Source organism: Lytechinus variegatus, chromosome 1 (genome assembly GCF_018143015.1).
Source record: "Lytechinus variegatus isolate NC3 chromosome 1, Lvar_3.0, whole genome shotgun sequence".
Lineage (NCBI taxonomy): Eukaryota > Metazoa > Echinodermata > Echinoidea > Temnopleuroida > Toxopneustidae > Lytechinus > Lytechinus variegatus.
The window spans coordinates 21,347,375-21,362,334 of record NC_054740.1 but is presented as its reverse complement, the minus strand read 5'-3'; the positions used below and the strand labels follow the sequence as shown (position 1 = coordinate 21,362,334).

Here is a 14,960-nt window from a genome sequence, read left to right as displayed (position 1 = left end):
AACCAATAGCCAACTGGTTCCAGTTGCCCAATTGGTTTTAACTGGAACCAGTTGGCAACTGGTTTTCAATTGGAACCAGTTGTTCCAATTTCCCTATTGAAACCAGTTGGCCAACTGGTTTCAATTGGTTTTGCTCTAATTGGTTTCAACTGGATTTTGGTCCTGGGTATCAACCTAAATTGTAGGAGTTGCTAAACCAAAATTTTTGACAAGCAAAAAAAAAAAAAAAAAAGGCCATCAACCTAGGGGGGGGGACAACACACGTTTCAGGGGGAGTCCACGTGAATTTAGGGGGGAACAAGGAAAACAAATTGCCCAGCCAAAAAAAAAAAAAAAAAATTTAGGGGGGACCGTCCCCCGTCTAAAATTTAGGAGGGGACACGTCCCCCCCCGCTTCCGCCGCCTATGGGGGCCGCCATTTTTCCGAAAAGTACACAGCGGCGCCAAAATCAGGTCGAATTTGTGCCCCCCTCCCTTCGAAATCCTGGATCCGCGCCTGGTTACAAATGTGCATAGAATTTCCAGTTTGGAGTCGGAATATCGGAAATTTTAAGCTCTGGCTTCGCGCTCACTTAAAATTATTTGTTAGATACCCATTTTATTCATGATCACCAAGACGTCCAAATTTAAGATAAGAATGTTACAATTTTTCAGCTCGCGCTTCGCGCTCGCATCAATAAATATTATTTAGATAGATATCCATTTTATTCATAAATGTGCTCATAGAATGTTTAGTTTTGTGATTAGCACAAATTCTCAGTTCGCGCTGCACGATCGCATTATTTTAATTTTTAATTAAGATGCCCATCCTGTCGGGTTACAAAAAGTGGTTAAATGTCCAGTCTTGTTTTGAAATACATGAATTTTCAGCTCGCGCTTAATTTGCGTTTGCATAAAATGTTGAGATTACCAAAATTGCTTTCATGCTTTCCAAATTTGAGGACAGAATATCAAAATGATTTCAGCTCGCGTTTCGCACTCGCATTATTGTTTATATACCCATCATGTCCACGGTTACAAAATAATGCTTAGAATATCCGATCGGGAAACATAAAGATGAAAATATTTTTCCACCCCCTTCTCCCTATACTAGCAAAAGTTGGATCCGTCCCTGGTAAAGAAATATTAGCTCCCGCTCACGTAGACTAGTGAAGAGTCTACGTCTACGTTTGTTTACATTATCAGCTGGGCGCGCGATCCGAAGTCCGCACCGAAGTTATCCGCAGCTGAGCTTATACTTTCCAGGTTCAATACGAATGATCATTTGCCTTGCCGATTTGCTGATGTCTGTCTTTCTCTCTATCTGTCTATATATCTATCTCTCAAATTCTATCTCTATCTATCTATGTAACTGCAGTATCTATCTATCTAATAATCTTCTCTGTCTCTCTCATTCTTTATCTAACATCTATCTATCTCAAATTCTCTATCTCTCTCTATCTATCCATCCATCTGTCTGTCTTTCTCTATTTCTCTCTCTCTACCTACCTATCTGTTAATTTTTCGCTCTTCTCTCTCATTCTTGATCTATCTGACATCTATCTATCTCTCAAATTCTCTATCTATCTCTCTATCCATCTATCTATCCATCTGTCTGTCTTTCTCTATTTCTCTCTATCTATTTATCTATTTTTAACTAGAGTATCTATCTATCTGTTAATTTGTTAATAATCTTCTCTGTCTCTCTCATTCTTTAATTATCTATTTAATATCTCTATCTATCTATCCATCTGTCTGTCTTTCTCTTATTCTCTCTATCTATTTATCTATCTATTTTTTTAACATATCTATCTGTTAATTTGTTAATATTCTTTGTCTCTCTCCCTCTTTATCTATCTAAAATGATATCTATCTATCTCTCATCTATCTATCTATCTCTATCTATCCATCTGTCTTTCTCTATTTCTCCCTATCTATATATCTATCTATGTATCTATCTATCTATCTGTTAATTTGTCTATCTTCTCTGTCTCTCTCATTCTTTATCTTTCTATCTATCTAACATCTATCTAGTGTCTCTCAAATTCTCTATCTCTCTCCTTCTCTAGCATCTGTCTGTCTTTTTTTCTCTCTTTCTCTTTGTCCGTCCATCTACAACATCTCTCTCTCTCCCCCTATCCTTCTCTCTCCCTCTTTAATCATCTATTTAATATCTCTCTCTCTCCCTTTCTCTATATATCGACCTCTCTGTCTCTCCCCCTCTCTCTGTTTATCTATCTATCCATCCATCTCTCCCTCTTTCTCTCTCTTTCTATCTATCTATCCACCTCTCTCTCTTTCTCTCTATTTCTATCTATCTATCCCATCTGTCTATCTTGTCTCTATCTATTTATCAGTCTTCTATATCTATCTTTCGGCAGCTTCTAAGTGTATCAATCCATCAAACTTCAATTTGTCTTTCCATTATAAGTATCTGTTTATTTTGATTTTGTCTGTCATTCTATTCATTTAGTTAATAATTTATTTTATAAAAAAGAACTATAATAAACAACGCGACTGCAATAAGCATGTTCGGATTTCACTCCTGACTGCCGCTCTCTCTGTAGTCCTTTGCCAGGACTGTTCTACTTTTCAGTTATGTTGTTGATCAATAACACAATCTTCGACCTCTACGTCCGAAAAGAAAACTGCCGCACGATTTGGCGTGAAAGAGGGGATAGCGCGATCACTGGGGAAGGCGCGCAGGGGATGGAGAATGAAGCAAACGGAGAGAAATAACAAGTACACCGACGTCTAGAATCTAGACTACTCTCTCTGTACATGAAGTGCTGAGGAACTCTGTGCTCATCAGTAAGTGTGCAAATTGCACGCGGTGGTGGACTCGCCTGTGTCGCACGCTGCATGCAACCAGCGACGTGTGTAGACTCTTCACTAGTCGCTTTTTGGCTACTTTTCCGGAAAATGCCTTCGCCAGGCGCCAGGGTGTAAAACGGAAACGCGCGCCCCGGAAAATTGAAAAGCCCTCCCTCGACTCTTCTTCTGTCTGCTATGACTATGTCGACGTGTATCATCTGTCGAGATTCGATGTGATTTAAAACGCTAATATTTCCTTGCTGATCATAGACTCTGGTTTGTTATTTATACAAAGTTACAGGTGGAACATTGAATACTGTCTAAAAAGTAAGTACCGGTACATTCTAAGTAGATATCACAAACGTGTTTTAAAATGAAATGATTTATGCTATGTGCGAGTTCAGCCCCACCTATTCGGATTAGTGTTTGTTGTGATGTGACAATTCACTGAATACTGAAGAGGAAAACGCAGAAAGCTTGTAAGGAGGCCTACGAGACATACATAAACAACATCATTTGTCCTGATCTTCGATCTAACCCCAAAAGATTCTGGAGCTACATCTCAAGCAAGCGCTGTGATAGTAATGGCATCTCCCCCTTCGTGGACCAACTGGCGCAACTTTCACCAGCAGTAAGGACAAGGCAAACCTCCTCAACGACCAATTTTCATCAGTCTTCAACAACGTTGACGAGGACAGGGAGCCCATCCCCAACCTTGGTCCTAGTCCGTACCCCCGCCTATCGCACATTGACGTCACTTCAAATGGAATAATCAAACTCCTTAAGAAACTAAACCCACACAAAGCATCTGGACCCGACAACATTCCTCCCCGACTTCTGAAAGAACTCGCAGATATTCTTGGTCCCGTTCTTGCCACTCTTTACCAAGCATCAATTGACACTGGCATTCTACCAGAGGCATGGAAATCTGCTAATGTAACACCCATTTATAAGAAAGGGGACAAGAGTTTACCATCCAACTACCGCCCGATCTCTTTGACCATCATATGCTGTAAGATCCTAGAGCATATCATCCACAGCACCATAATGGGCCATCTTGATGTTCATAAGATTCTCACTGATGTGCAACATGGCTTCAGGAAGGCAAGATCTTGTGAGTCCCAGCTGATCCTAACCGTGGACGACCTTGCTCGCAACATCGACGCATGTGTCCAGACTGATGTGATTCTGCTTGACTTTGCCAAGGCTTTTGACAAGGTGCCCCATCCTCATCTTTTACGTAAGCTAGAGTACTACGGTCTCTCCGGCAGCCTCTTGACGTGGATCAGAAATTTCCTTCATGGCCGTACTCAGCGTGTAGTAATTGACGGGGAAAGTTCCGACATTGCACCAGTAACCTCAGGTGTACCCCAGGGCAGTGTACTTGGGCCGCTCCTTTTCCTGGTCTACATCAACGACCTTCCCAACTGTGTCTCCGATGGCACCAATGTCAAGCTCTTTGCCGACGATACCATGGTGTATAGGGCCATCAACAGCCATGATGATGCAGTTCAGCTGCAACAAGATCTAAATGCACTACAAGAATGGGAAAGGAAATGGCTAATGGAATTTCACCCCGGGAAATGCCAGGTTCTTCATGTCTCCAAACGGAAGAAAAAAGACCGACATAGCCATACATATACAGTCCATGGAACTGAACTAAAGCCTGTTGAATCTGCCAAGTACTTGGGCGTTGAGATTTCGAGTGATCTCTCCTTTGACAGACACATTGACAACACTACCAAAAAGGGAATGAAGACACTTGGCTTCTTAAGGAGAAACTTGCCCGGTAAGTCATGCTCCAAGGAAACCAAAGCTGCCTGTTACAACACACTTGTTCGGCCTATCGTGGAGTACGCAAGTTGTGTGTGGGATCCCCACACCAGCAAAGCCATTTCCAAGGCAGAATCTGTGCAACGGAGTGCAGCTCGCTATGTGATGAACAATTACTCAAGACGATGTAGCGTCACAACCATGATTGATGCGCTTCAGTGGAAGACCCTGCAACATCGTAGAGCAGTGTCAAAGCTTACTATGATGTACCGAATCACCAACCATCTGATTGACATCCCCGACGACCAGTTGGTACCGCTCAACACTCCAACCAGAGGCCACAGCAAGAGATTTCTAATCCCACGATCACGCACATCACTACTGAAGGATACGTTCTTCCCAAACACCATCCGTTTGTGGAACGGTCTACCTGAAAATGTGGTCATCTCACCATCGATCGACATCTTCAAGACACGAGTCAGAGATGTCGTCTTAAACTAACTCAAAATATGAGAACAATTTGTATATAGTGTATATGCGTTCGTTTTTGGACTTATTTTCATCGAGCTTTGCTACGAGCAACACGTTTAATTAGCCGATAGACAACCAACTGTTGTGCGACGATACTCCGTGGAGGTTTATGCACACTACTGGAAGAAGAAGAAGAAGAAATGATTTAGCATGCTATGTGCGAGTTCAGCCCCACCTATTCGGATTAGTGTTTGTTGTGATGTGACAATTCACTGAATACGTCCCATACCGGCACTCATTCAATTAGACCAAAAGCTTCGGTCTCTGTTATGTTGGTTGTTCAGCTGAACTCCGTTGGCTTCACTCACCAAATACAGAGACTAGCGCGATCTGTACAGGGGACTCAATGACAATCCATTTATGTACTTAAGATCGGATAAAACGGGGAAGTGAATTTGCGCGACAGCTGAGGTAAGTCACTGTTTTTTGTCCCTTTTTTTAGTTTTAACTTGATTTTTCTCTGTTTTTTGGCTATTAATGTCAAGAGGGAATATTAATTTGCATTTTGGTCGTGTTAATTTTCAAAATTTTTATTCATTATTTATAAAGACAAAAATTGAAGAGCCCTGACGGGGGGATTTTGCATTGCAAGTCCCCTAATTTTCTAATGGTGGGTGCACGATAGCTATAGTGAGCCGTCTGTTTATGAGGAGAAATAAAAAAAAAAAAATGTTAAAAAACTCCTCGAAACAGACGGCTGCCAGCTGTCTATCATTCAATGAACAAGGTTATGATATAACCTTGTTCTCAGTTACATCTCCATGTGTGGCAAAATATGGGTGGCAATGTTTGGCTTATTTTCTCTTTTTCCATGGAACAAATGCTTGATTTTCTTACACTGACAGTTTTCATTACAGCTATTCATCATATAACTTGGCTCTTATGTAAATTTAATTCTTTACGTTATTTTTTTTCTGAATTAAAAATAGAGATTGAAAAATGAAAATTTTCTTGCCATATTACTTTCCACCAATAGAGGGCATACACAAAAATATGCCCAAAATTCAAGTTTTTGAGCGCTCTGGTGAATACAAAAATTATTCCCAAGTTACTAGTGAAATATAAATTGCAACTGTATGGAAATTAGTAATTTTGATCACAAAGGTGATATTTTAATGATTTTTTAAAGTGTGTGCTATGTACAGCATTGGCATACCATAGTCTAGACCAAAAGCTTCAGTCTCTGTATTTTGGTTGTTCCGCTGAACTGCGTTGGCTCACTCACCAATACATAGACTGAAAAGCTTGGAGGCCCGTACGTACAGACAACGTATTTTAGCAGTAACGTTAGATCGAACAGCGGGAACCCGATTTTCCGATCGTTTTTTTGTACATAAAATGTCATATTATGAAAAAGAAATCACATCCATATTTACGAAAAAATGTTTAAAATTCAGAAATATCGTACCTTAGACCTCAGTTACCGCTAATTCTTTTGAAATGATGATCGAAACATCGTCATCTTCAATCCTTTCGTTGGTCAAGGTAAGTTGCCATCTTGGATGACGTCATCATCATTACAGACGTATTTACCAGTCGCTACCTATCGCGATTTGTGCCGCTGCTTTGCGCTGCGCTTGGACATATTGATGTGCGTGCGTTCGGAACTTGTCGCTCGCATTGATTGGCCAAGATATCGAAAATTTAATCGGAAAGCCTTGATAAAAGCACAACTCGTTGACGGCTGCCATATTTTCCTCTCCGGCAGAAAGTCAAAAAATAAGGAATAACCCGGGGAATAACTCATCGGTAACGTATATTTTCAAAATATTATAAAATGTATATGATATCAATAGAAAGATTAGAGTCTAACGAAAATAGTGGACCTTCGTCCAAGATAATATAATGTCATTTAGAATCTAAAAGAAGTAACAAATCTGGACAAAACCCGTCCGCCGAATTGTCGGACCAGATTACACATGAAGGCTCATACTGACACATTGCCGTCGGTAAATGGGGATTGTAGTAAAATGTCAGAAATTGTTGAATAAATCCCCAGAAACGACGGTTATTCCTGTCTAACCATAGTCCTACCTGTAGATTCTCCACAGGCAGGATGGTAGCAGTGAACAAGTGCATACCGGTACTCTGTTGCCAGTGTGTTTTTACTGAGTCGAAATGAACTTGACTGGTGTGCTTATTTCTGCGCACGTGTATGTGTTTCTGTTTTCCTTATTTTAATTTATGTTTGTGTTGTCGTGGTCATGGAAATTAAAGAGGTGACGTGAGCTGGGGAGGATTTTGAACTGAACTTGAACTTAAGTTAAGTCAAAGAGAAGAAGAATTAGAAGGAGGAACAAAGCTAAATTTTATAAAGAAAAGAGAAGAAAAGGAACAATTTTTGAAGAAAGACAGATGAAGAAGAAATGAGAAAAGGAAAAAGAGAGAAGAAGAAAAGGAAAAACTAAAACAGAAAGAAGATGAGGAGGAAGGAGAAATTGAAAAGGAAGCATTGAATTAATTAAAAGGAGAGGAGGAATGTTGTCTTTCGTTTTGGGCCTATGATTCTAGGCCGTAGTATAGGGTCTCCTCAGTAAGCACTTGCCAAGTGTCACTTGGTGTTGAAAGCTCAAAGTTAGGGAAGAAAAGAAAGAATATAATGAAAAAGAAAAGGAGGAGGATTTAGAGTGAAAAAGAGGAAGGGAAAGTACTCTGACTAGTCACTAAGCTATTGATAGTACCGGTACCATAAACCATATGCAGGGCTTGACATTAGCAGGGGGCCCTTCTGGGGGGGGGGGCACTCACAAACATTGGTGGTACAGGGACTTTGCCGCTTTGATGACCCCCTTTTTCAGACCTAATTTTCAGTTCTCTAGATACTCAGAATGACAAATGTTCAGTTCTGAAGCTACCCTGCCCCACTCGCAAGACCCCCATTATGAGATGTCTCAGTTCCCCAGCCCTGCCAAATCGTCAAGCGCAAGCACCGCATGTGAGAGGTGCAGGCACAGCTTTGCAGCTCGCTCAATAATAACTAGTAGTTTTTTTCCCCAAGCTTTTTCCCCAGAGTTTTTCTTCCTTGTTTTTGAAAAGTGTTTGGGCCCGACACAAAACTTGTTTAGGGGTCATATTCTGGCAACAACTTGTTTAGGGGCAAATATATGTAAATTAAGCCAGAGAAAAACTTGTTTAGGGGTTATTTTGCACACAGAGAAAAACTTGTGTAGGGGGGTGTTTGGAAATAATTTGGTCACGCATGTGTACAGCAATACATCTGACTGTTTTTTTTTATTGTACAAAGGCAACCAGATATGCTTTTCAGGCCACCAAAATTATGAAATTGATGATTTTGATGGACCGATTGGGCCACCATGAAAAAAAATTATGTTACTATGGCAACCTTGAATAATCTTAAGTAAAGAGACCACTCTTATTTGTCTTCCCAATGATGCCCACAACCACAGAAAACCATCTCCTGGGCCCCGTCTTACAAAGAGTTGTGATCGATGATTGATATGATCAACTACAACTATGGAAAGCCAGAAACATCAACATAGATTATGCATGTTTGTACATTTCTAGATGTTGGATATTCAAACATTCATCAATTTCTTAAAAATTGAGTGTGCATCTCTTTGTTTATAACGGACATTGTGCAAATTTCTAGTTGAAAAATAATGACATTGACAGATTTGGAATTTGAAAAATCAGGCAACTTCTCGGCCAAGCCTCCACTGAAAAAGTCATTCATGCTTCCGTCTCATCACATATCGACTACTACAACTCCCTTCTTGCTTGCCTCCCCGTTTCTTCCATCTCTCCCCATCAGCGAATCCTTAACTCTGCAGCAAGAATGGTTACTCTAACAAAGAGAACAGAACACAGGTCCCCTGTTCTACGATCTCTCCTTTGGCTTCCGGTACACTCTCGCATAACCTTCAAGATTCAAACATTGTCATTGTCTAAAAAATTAATATATGGCACTCAAGTATCTCCAGGAGCTAGTCTCCCTTTGTTCCCCTTTGTCAGTCAGCTCCCTCCGCTCATCTTTTTCATCTGATTTAAACCACGGCCCTCGCACAAAGATCAAATATGGTGATTCAGCTTTTTCTGTTATTGCCCCTGCTCTGTAGAACAAGCTCTCAACTCATATTCAAAATGTTCCCACTGTTGAGATTTTTAAATCCTTTATATTAAAAAACTCATCTTTTCTCAACACTAGCATGTTTTTTTTAAAAATGGATTCATTGTTTACTTCAGTCAGCCCACCTGTGCGCTTTGAAACACCCATAAATAGTGCCCTAAATGTTATTATTATTTCCAATACAGTTGATCGGATCAATCGTATCTCTTTGTGAGATGAGGCCCAGATGCCATCTTGGCCCCGTCTTAAAAAGACTTGTGATTGATTCGATCAATCACAACTATGGCCAGTAACATCAACAGTGAAAATACATATTTTTTCAAAATGTATTCTAGATATGATGTATATTCATACATTCATCGTTCATTTGAAGATTCAGTGTGGTTCTCTTTGTTTATTAAGGAGATTGTGTAAATTTCCTGTAGAAGAATTTATGGTCTGGATGGATTTTCATACAGTTGAATTGATTGGATCAATCATAACACTTTGTAAGACAGGGCCCAAACATCCTATCCTAGTCTAGATTGGAAGAGCTGATGTAGAGGTTATCACCTCTAAGTATGTAATAGGGGTTGTGCCGCTGACGTGACCAGAAGGGGCCCAGGGGGGGAGTCGGTAAGGGGGACCGCCAGCTTAATATGAATTTTTCAAGAAGTGAAATTAAAGGAGTAGAAAAAGAAGAGAAACTAACAAAGAGCATCAAATGGAGAGGTATTGATTTTGTAACCATATATTCCTCCTCTAATTTAATTGAGAAAAAATAGGTCATTTCTCCTATCAAAGTACCATGGTTCTTCCACTGACTACTAGATTTAAGGTTCATTAATAATAATAGTACATTTCTTATATACGCATAACACCTACAGGTCTCTATGCGGGAGTGACTAAATCAAACATTCTGAAAGAGGTGGGTTTTTAATTGAACTTTGAATTTCTCAAGCTGGGTAATATTTCTTAATGTCGGTGGTAGAGAATTCCATTGTGCTGGTGCAGCTTTCTGGAAAGCCCGATCCCCATATGATTATGATTCATTAGTAACTTGCTTGGAATGAACATAATGAGATGTGCATACCGGTGTGTTGGCTCAGTTGGTAGAGCGTCCGTCTCACAAACGGGAGGTCTGGGGTTCAAACCCTGGCCGCATCAGACCAAAAGAGGTAAAGAGATGAGAGTTGCTGCTACCCTGTTTGGCGTTCAATGATTAGAGGGATAGGGCCTCGTCGATCTGGCGCTACACAGCAGCCGCCGGGCCCACGATCAACTTGGCAAAGCAAATTTTCGGAGTATTATTTTTATGTCTATTTTGAACAATAAATTATGGATTTATCATATATCATTTTGATGTTTATATTTCTTTATTTCAACCATTCAGACATGATCCTGCTTGTAGTTGTAGTACTTCTGGCCCTGGTGCTCTTCATGGCACTGCGTCGTAAAGTTGAGAGCGTGCGTTCTTGCCAACCATCACAGCCTGGTCCAGATGGGAAGAAACCTATCACTGTTGGATTCTTTCATCCATACTGTAATGCTGGTGGAGGAGGAGAGAGGGTGCTATGGTGTGCAATCAGAGCTTTACAAACCAGGTAATTAACAATTACAACTTATTATACTGCATTAAAAAAAGTATAAGCTACTCAATAAAAATATATCATTTTGTTACTGGGTTTGTTCAGCGAAAAGTCTCTTCTATAGTTCAATATCCCGTTCTTACTTATTGATGAAATGAGAAGTGTTCTGCATCTGAAATGACTTATTGAAAATTGCAATTGCTTTCATTTTGATTTGAGTATTTCCAAAGAAGGGCTATAACAATCAAAGAGGCAAAGTTGTCCTTGTCCCTTACAGTATTTACAATAAGGGAATTTCTGATTATTCCCCCCCCCCCCATAGATCTTATTTTCTGTTTGATGATTGAACAATCTATTATTCATCTCATACTTCTGTAAAGGACAAAATGAATCTCACAAGAAATTTATCTGGCATTTTATAGCTCAACAGTGTAGGGACATACATGTAAAAATGATTGTGTAGAATAGAACTTTAAACTAAGTGCAATGCATGCAACTCTGTATATCAAGAGTGTATGAGTTTAGTGTCTTTTTCCATGATCTAGTAAGATTTTATTAGAGACTAAAACAAACACCTCAAATATTTTTTATGATAATATTTAATTGGAAAAAAAATACATTTTTGCTACTGTTTTTACTTTACTGGAATAGTTTCTTGAGAAAGTGCTATGAATTCCAGTCTCCTTGTACCTCAGGTCACATTTGCTCTATGGCAGCCATTTGGTGAGTCGAAAACAGCTGTTCATGTTATTTAAACCACCTATATGTAGCTATTACAAAAAATGATAAAAAAAAGCTGTTTTCAACTCACGGTATGGCCGCCATAGAGATAATGTGACTGAGGTATTATTTGAATTAACTGAATTAATAATTTGCTCCAGTAGTAGCGAAGGGATACCATACAGGATGAGTCCACTCCCCATAAACAAAAATTCTGATTTAGTTTCATAATTGTTGGTTTCAACTACAAATGTATTTTGTTTTTCTCACATTCTCCAGATATCCTCATATTCAATGTGTGGTTTACTCTGGAGATACAGAAGCAACAGGAAATGACATTATAGAGAAAGCTAAGCAGAGATTCAATATCACCCTACCAAGGCCTGTAGAGTTTGTGTTTCTAAAGAACAGATTCCTTGTTGAAGCAAAGACTTATCCATTCCTAACTCTCCTTGGGCAGAGCTTAGGATCCATGCTTCTTGGAATGGAAGCCTTGTTTAAATATGTACCTGATGTGTATATAGACACCATGGGATATGCCTTCACACTGCCATTGTTTCGCTTTCTTGCAAAGTGCAGGGTCGGTTGCTACGTCCATTACCCCACAATCAGCACGGATATGCTGTCAAGGGTTGCTGACCGAACTGCTTCATACAATAATCAAGGATTCATTGCACGTAACCCAGTACTTAGCAAGCTCAAGCTCCTCTATTACAAAGCATTTGCTTTCATTTATGGATTAATGGGTGCCCGATCGGATGTTGTCATGGTGAACTCATCATGGACATTTGGTCATATCAATGACATCTGGGGGGCTTCCACAAACCCTAGCATCGTTTATCCACCATGTGATACCAAAGAGTTCACAAGCCTTCAGATCATTCCTGATGAAGAGAAGAGCATCAAAGTCATAGCCTCGGTTGCGCAGTTCCGCCCTGAAAAAGACCACACGTTGCAGGTGAAATCATTCTCTGCTTTGATGAAGAAATTGAGTGAGGAAGAGAAGATGACAGTCAAGCTGGAGCTGATTGGGAGTTGTCGGAATGCTGGAGATGAGAGTAGAGTTGCCGATCTGAGGGCGCTGTCTTCATCTCTTGGTGTGGCAGATCATGTAGATTTTCTTCTTAACATTCCATTTGAAGACCTGAAGTCACATCTAGCTGGAGCCACTATAGGATTACACTCCATGTGGAATGAACATTTTGGAATAGGTAATGAAAAGTTTGTTCTGTATCTTCTCTCCCATTAGTATCAAACTATCATGATTTTTCTTCAGTGTATCTTCCTATTAAAAGTTTTTTGGTATGGTAGGTCATGTGTAAAACTCCAGAAGATATTACCTACAAGATATTATTCAGATTATCTTCTTGTGGATGAAAACGTAATTGTTCAATTTTAGTATATTTGTCAACAGAAACAAAATATTTTCTATCTGTTATTTTGTTTTCAGTTTAATTTCATTTTACTCCAACCGTAATAACCAATGGTACTTGAACTATAAAACATGTGGATTTTGAACATCCCAATATAGATTAAAGGGGAAGTTCACCCTGGTGATAAATTGGTTTTGGTCATCTGTCGTGTTACTGAATGTGTTCATCTTTTTATTTGTAAATATTAAATTATATAAAGTTTGATTGTGCTGTCATTGTACATGTATCATTATATTGTTATATTTTGTAAATCCAATGCAATTCAGCCTAATTGACGCCAATATCATGTGGATATTTGGATAAAACCATTCTGAGATATTTAAAAAAAATCAAAACAAAATGATAACATACCGGTACCGGTACACTTTTTGTTACTATCCATCTCTGGTAGTCAAATCAAATTACTTATGAACATCTTTCTCCCTTTGGTGACTTTTTTTAACCACTTGGAACCTATATACCCTGTTCTAACGGTGATTATAACCATGCCTCAGATATCTGATCCATGATATTGATCCAGTTGCAAATGGGTTTTCATCATGGCTATTAATAATGTAATTCTCTAAAGTGAGGTGTGTTCTGCTCTTGCTTCAACATTTCTCCATATCCAATGATGATAACTAACCTTAAAAAATGATATTCCTAACAAATTTACCCACATCACTCCTGTTCTTAAATATTTACATTGGTTGCCCATAAGTGAACGCGTCAAATTCAAAATCCTTTTACTGGTATATCACTCAGTTCATGGCTCTGCTCCGCAGTACAACTCTGCTCACATTCACACTACACACCATTCAGGCTTTTATGCTCCAGTGACTCTGGTCTCCTTGCAGTTCCAAAATGTAAAAAAAAAGTAGTGGGGGAAGGGCCTTCGTCCATGCAGGGTCCTCACTATGGAATTCCCTCCCACGAGAGATCTGGGATAGCAAGTGCGTTGAAACATTTAAGATTAAGCTAAAAATTTTGACTCATCTTTAACTCATTTAATCAGTTATTTTCTGTTACTTATAATTTTGTTTGCCCCCCCCCTTCACTTGGGCACCTTGAGCATCTCTTATGAAATGAATATGGCACCTAAAAAATTGCATATATTATTATATATTGTTATTATCATTATTATTGTCATTATTATTATTGTTGTTGTTATTATTACCATTATCATTATTATTATTATTATAGTTCAATTACCGGTATATGGTTATGCCTTTACTTGATTTGTTTTCACTTCTACTTATTCAGGTGTGGTAGAATGCATGGCAGCAGGTAACATCATCGTCGCCCATAACTCTGGTGGTCCTAAGATGGATATAGTAGTCCCTTATCAAGACCAGCAAACAGGATTCCTAGCTGATACTGAAGAGGGTTATGCTGATACAATGTTGAAAATTCTTCAGATGACCTCCGGTGAACGGATGAAGATTAGACTCGCTGCCAGGAGTTCAGTCGAAAGATTCTCGGAGAAGGAGTTTGAAAAAACTTTTCTGGCAGCATCAGAAAAACTGTTTGATTAATTTTGGGGTTTGAAGATTTTGGATGTCTAATTTATTATCTGAGCTATATAATGATATTTCTATTTTGATATATTTTTTGGTGAAGACCTATCAATGATGTACTCTGTCAATGTTTTATTTAAAGGAAAGTACATCCTGATGTCAAGTTGATGTTAATAAAATCAGAAAAATAAGAAAAACATATCAAAGAATTTTGGGCTTAAGTCCATTAAAAGATAATTCAATTATGGAATTTTAATGGGTTCATTGTTGATGTCGCATGTACATGTGACCGTCTTGCTCATATGTCAAGAAATATCAAATAAGTCAAGTTCCTTTTCTCAGATAATTGAAACTTATTTTACATTTGCAAGCAGTAACGTTAGATTCTTTATTTCTTGCACAATTATAAAAATATATGCATATCATAAATCATTAAGTGATGGCAATTTTTGGAATGTACATGAATATTACATGACATGTTAATTAGGGGGAACTGTTAGCATGTGACATCACATAATTAAACATTCAAAAGGTGTAACTCTTGTTTTTAATAGATATT

At 38.9% G+C, this 14,960-nt stretch overlaps 1 protein-coding gene and 1 non-coding gene across 3 annotated transcripts; both read left to right on the top strand.

Annotated features, from left to right (window-relative positions):
• The first annotated feature begins 2,990 nt into the window (after positions 1 to 2,990).
• On the top strand, positions 2,991 to 14,823 carry LOC121409043 (GDP-Man:Man(3)GlcNAc(2)-PP-Dol alpha-1,2-mannosyltransferase-like). 2 transcript variants are annotated; one of them, XM_041600841.1, is made up of 4 exons: positions 2,991 to 3,120; positions 10,557 to 10,767; positions 11,752 to 12,683; positions 14,148 to 14,822. In XM_041600841.1, the coding sequence occupies exons 2-4, from the start codon at positions 10,559 to 10,561 to the stop codon at positions 14,417 to 14,419; spliced, it is 1,413 nt and encodes a 470-aa protein (XP_041456775.1). In that variant the 5' UTR covers positions 2,991 to 3,120; positions 10,557 to 10,558; the 3' UTR covers positions 14,420 to 14,822. The 2 variants fall into 2 exon arrangements, with proteins under 2 accessions (XP_041456775.1, XP_041456767.1); XM_041600833.1 differs by lacking the exon at positions 2,991 to 3,120 and having other exon boundaries at positions 10,526 to 10,767; positions 14,148 to 14,823.
• Positions 10,258 to 10,330, top strand: TRNAV-CAC. The gene has a single exon. It is a non-coding gene; the product is annotated as a tRNA-Val (tRNA).
• Positions 14,824 to 14,960: the final 137 nt, after the last annotated feature.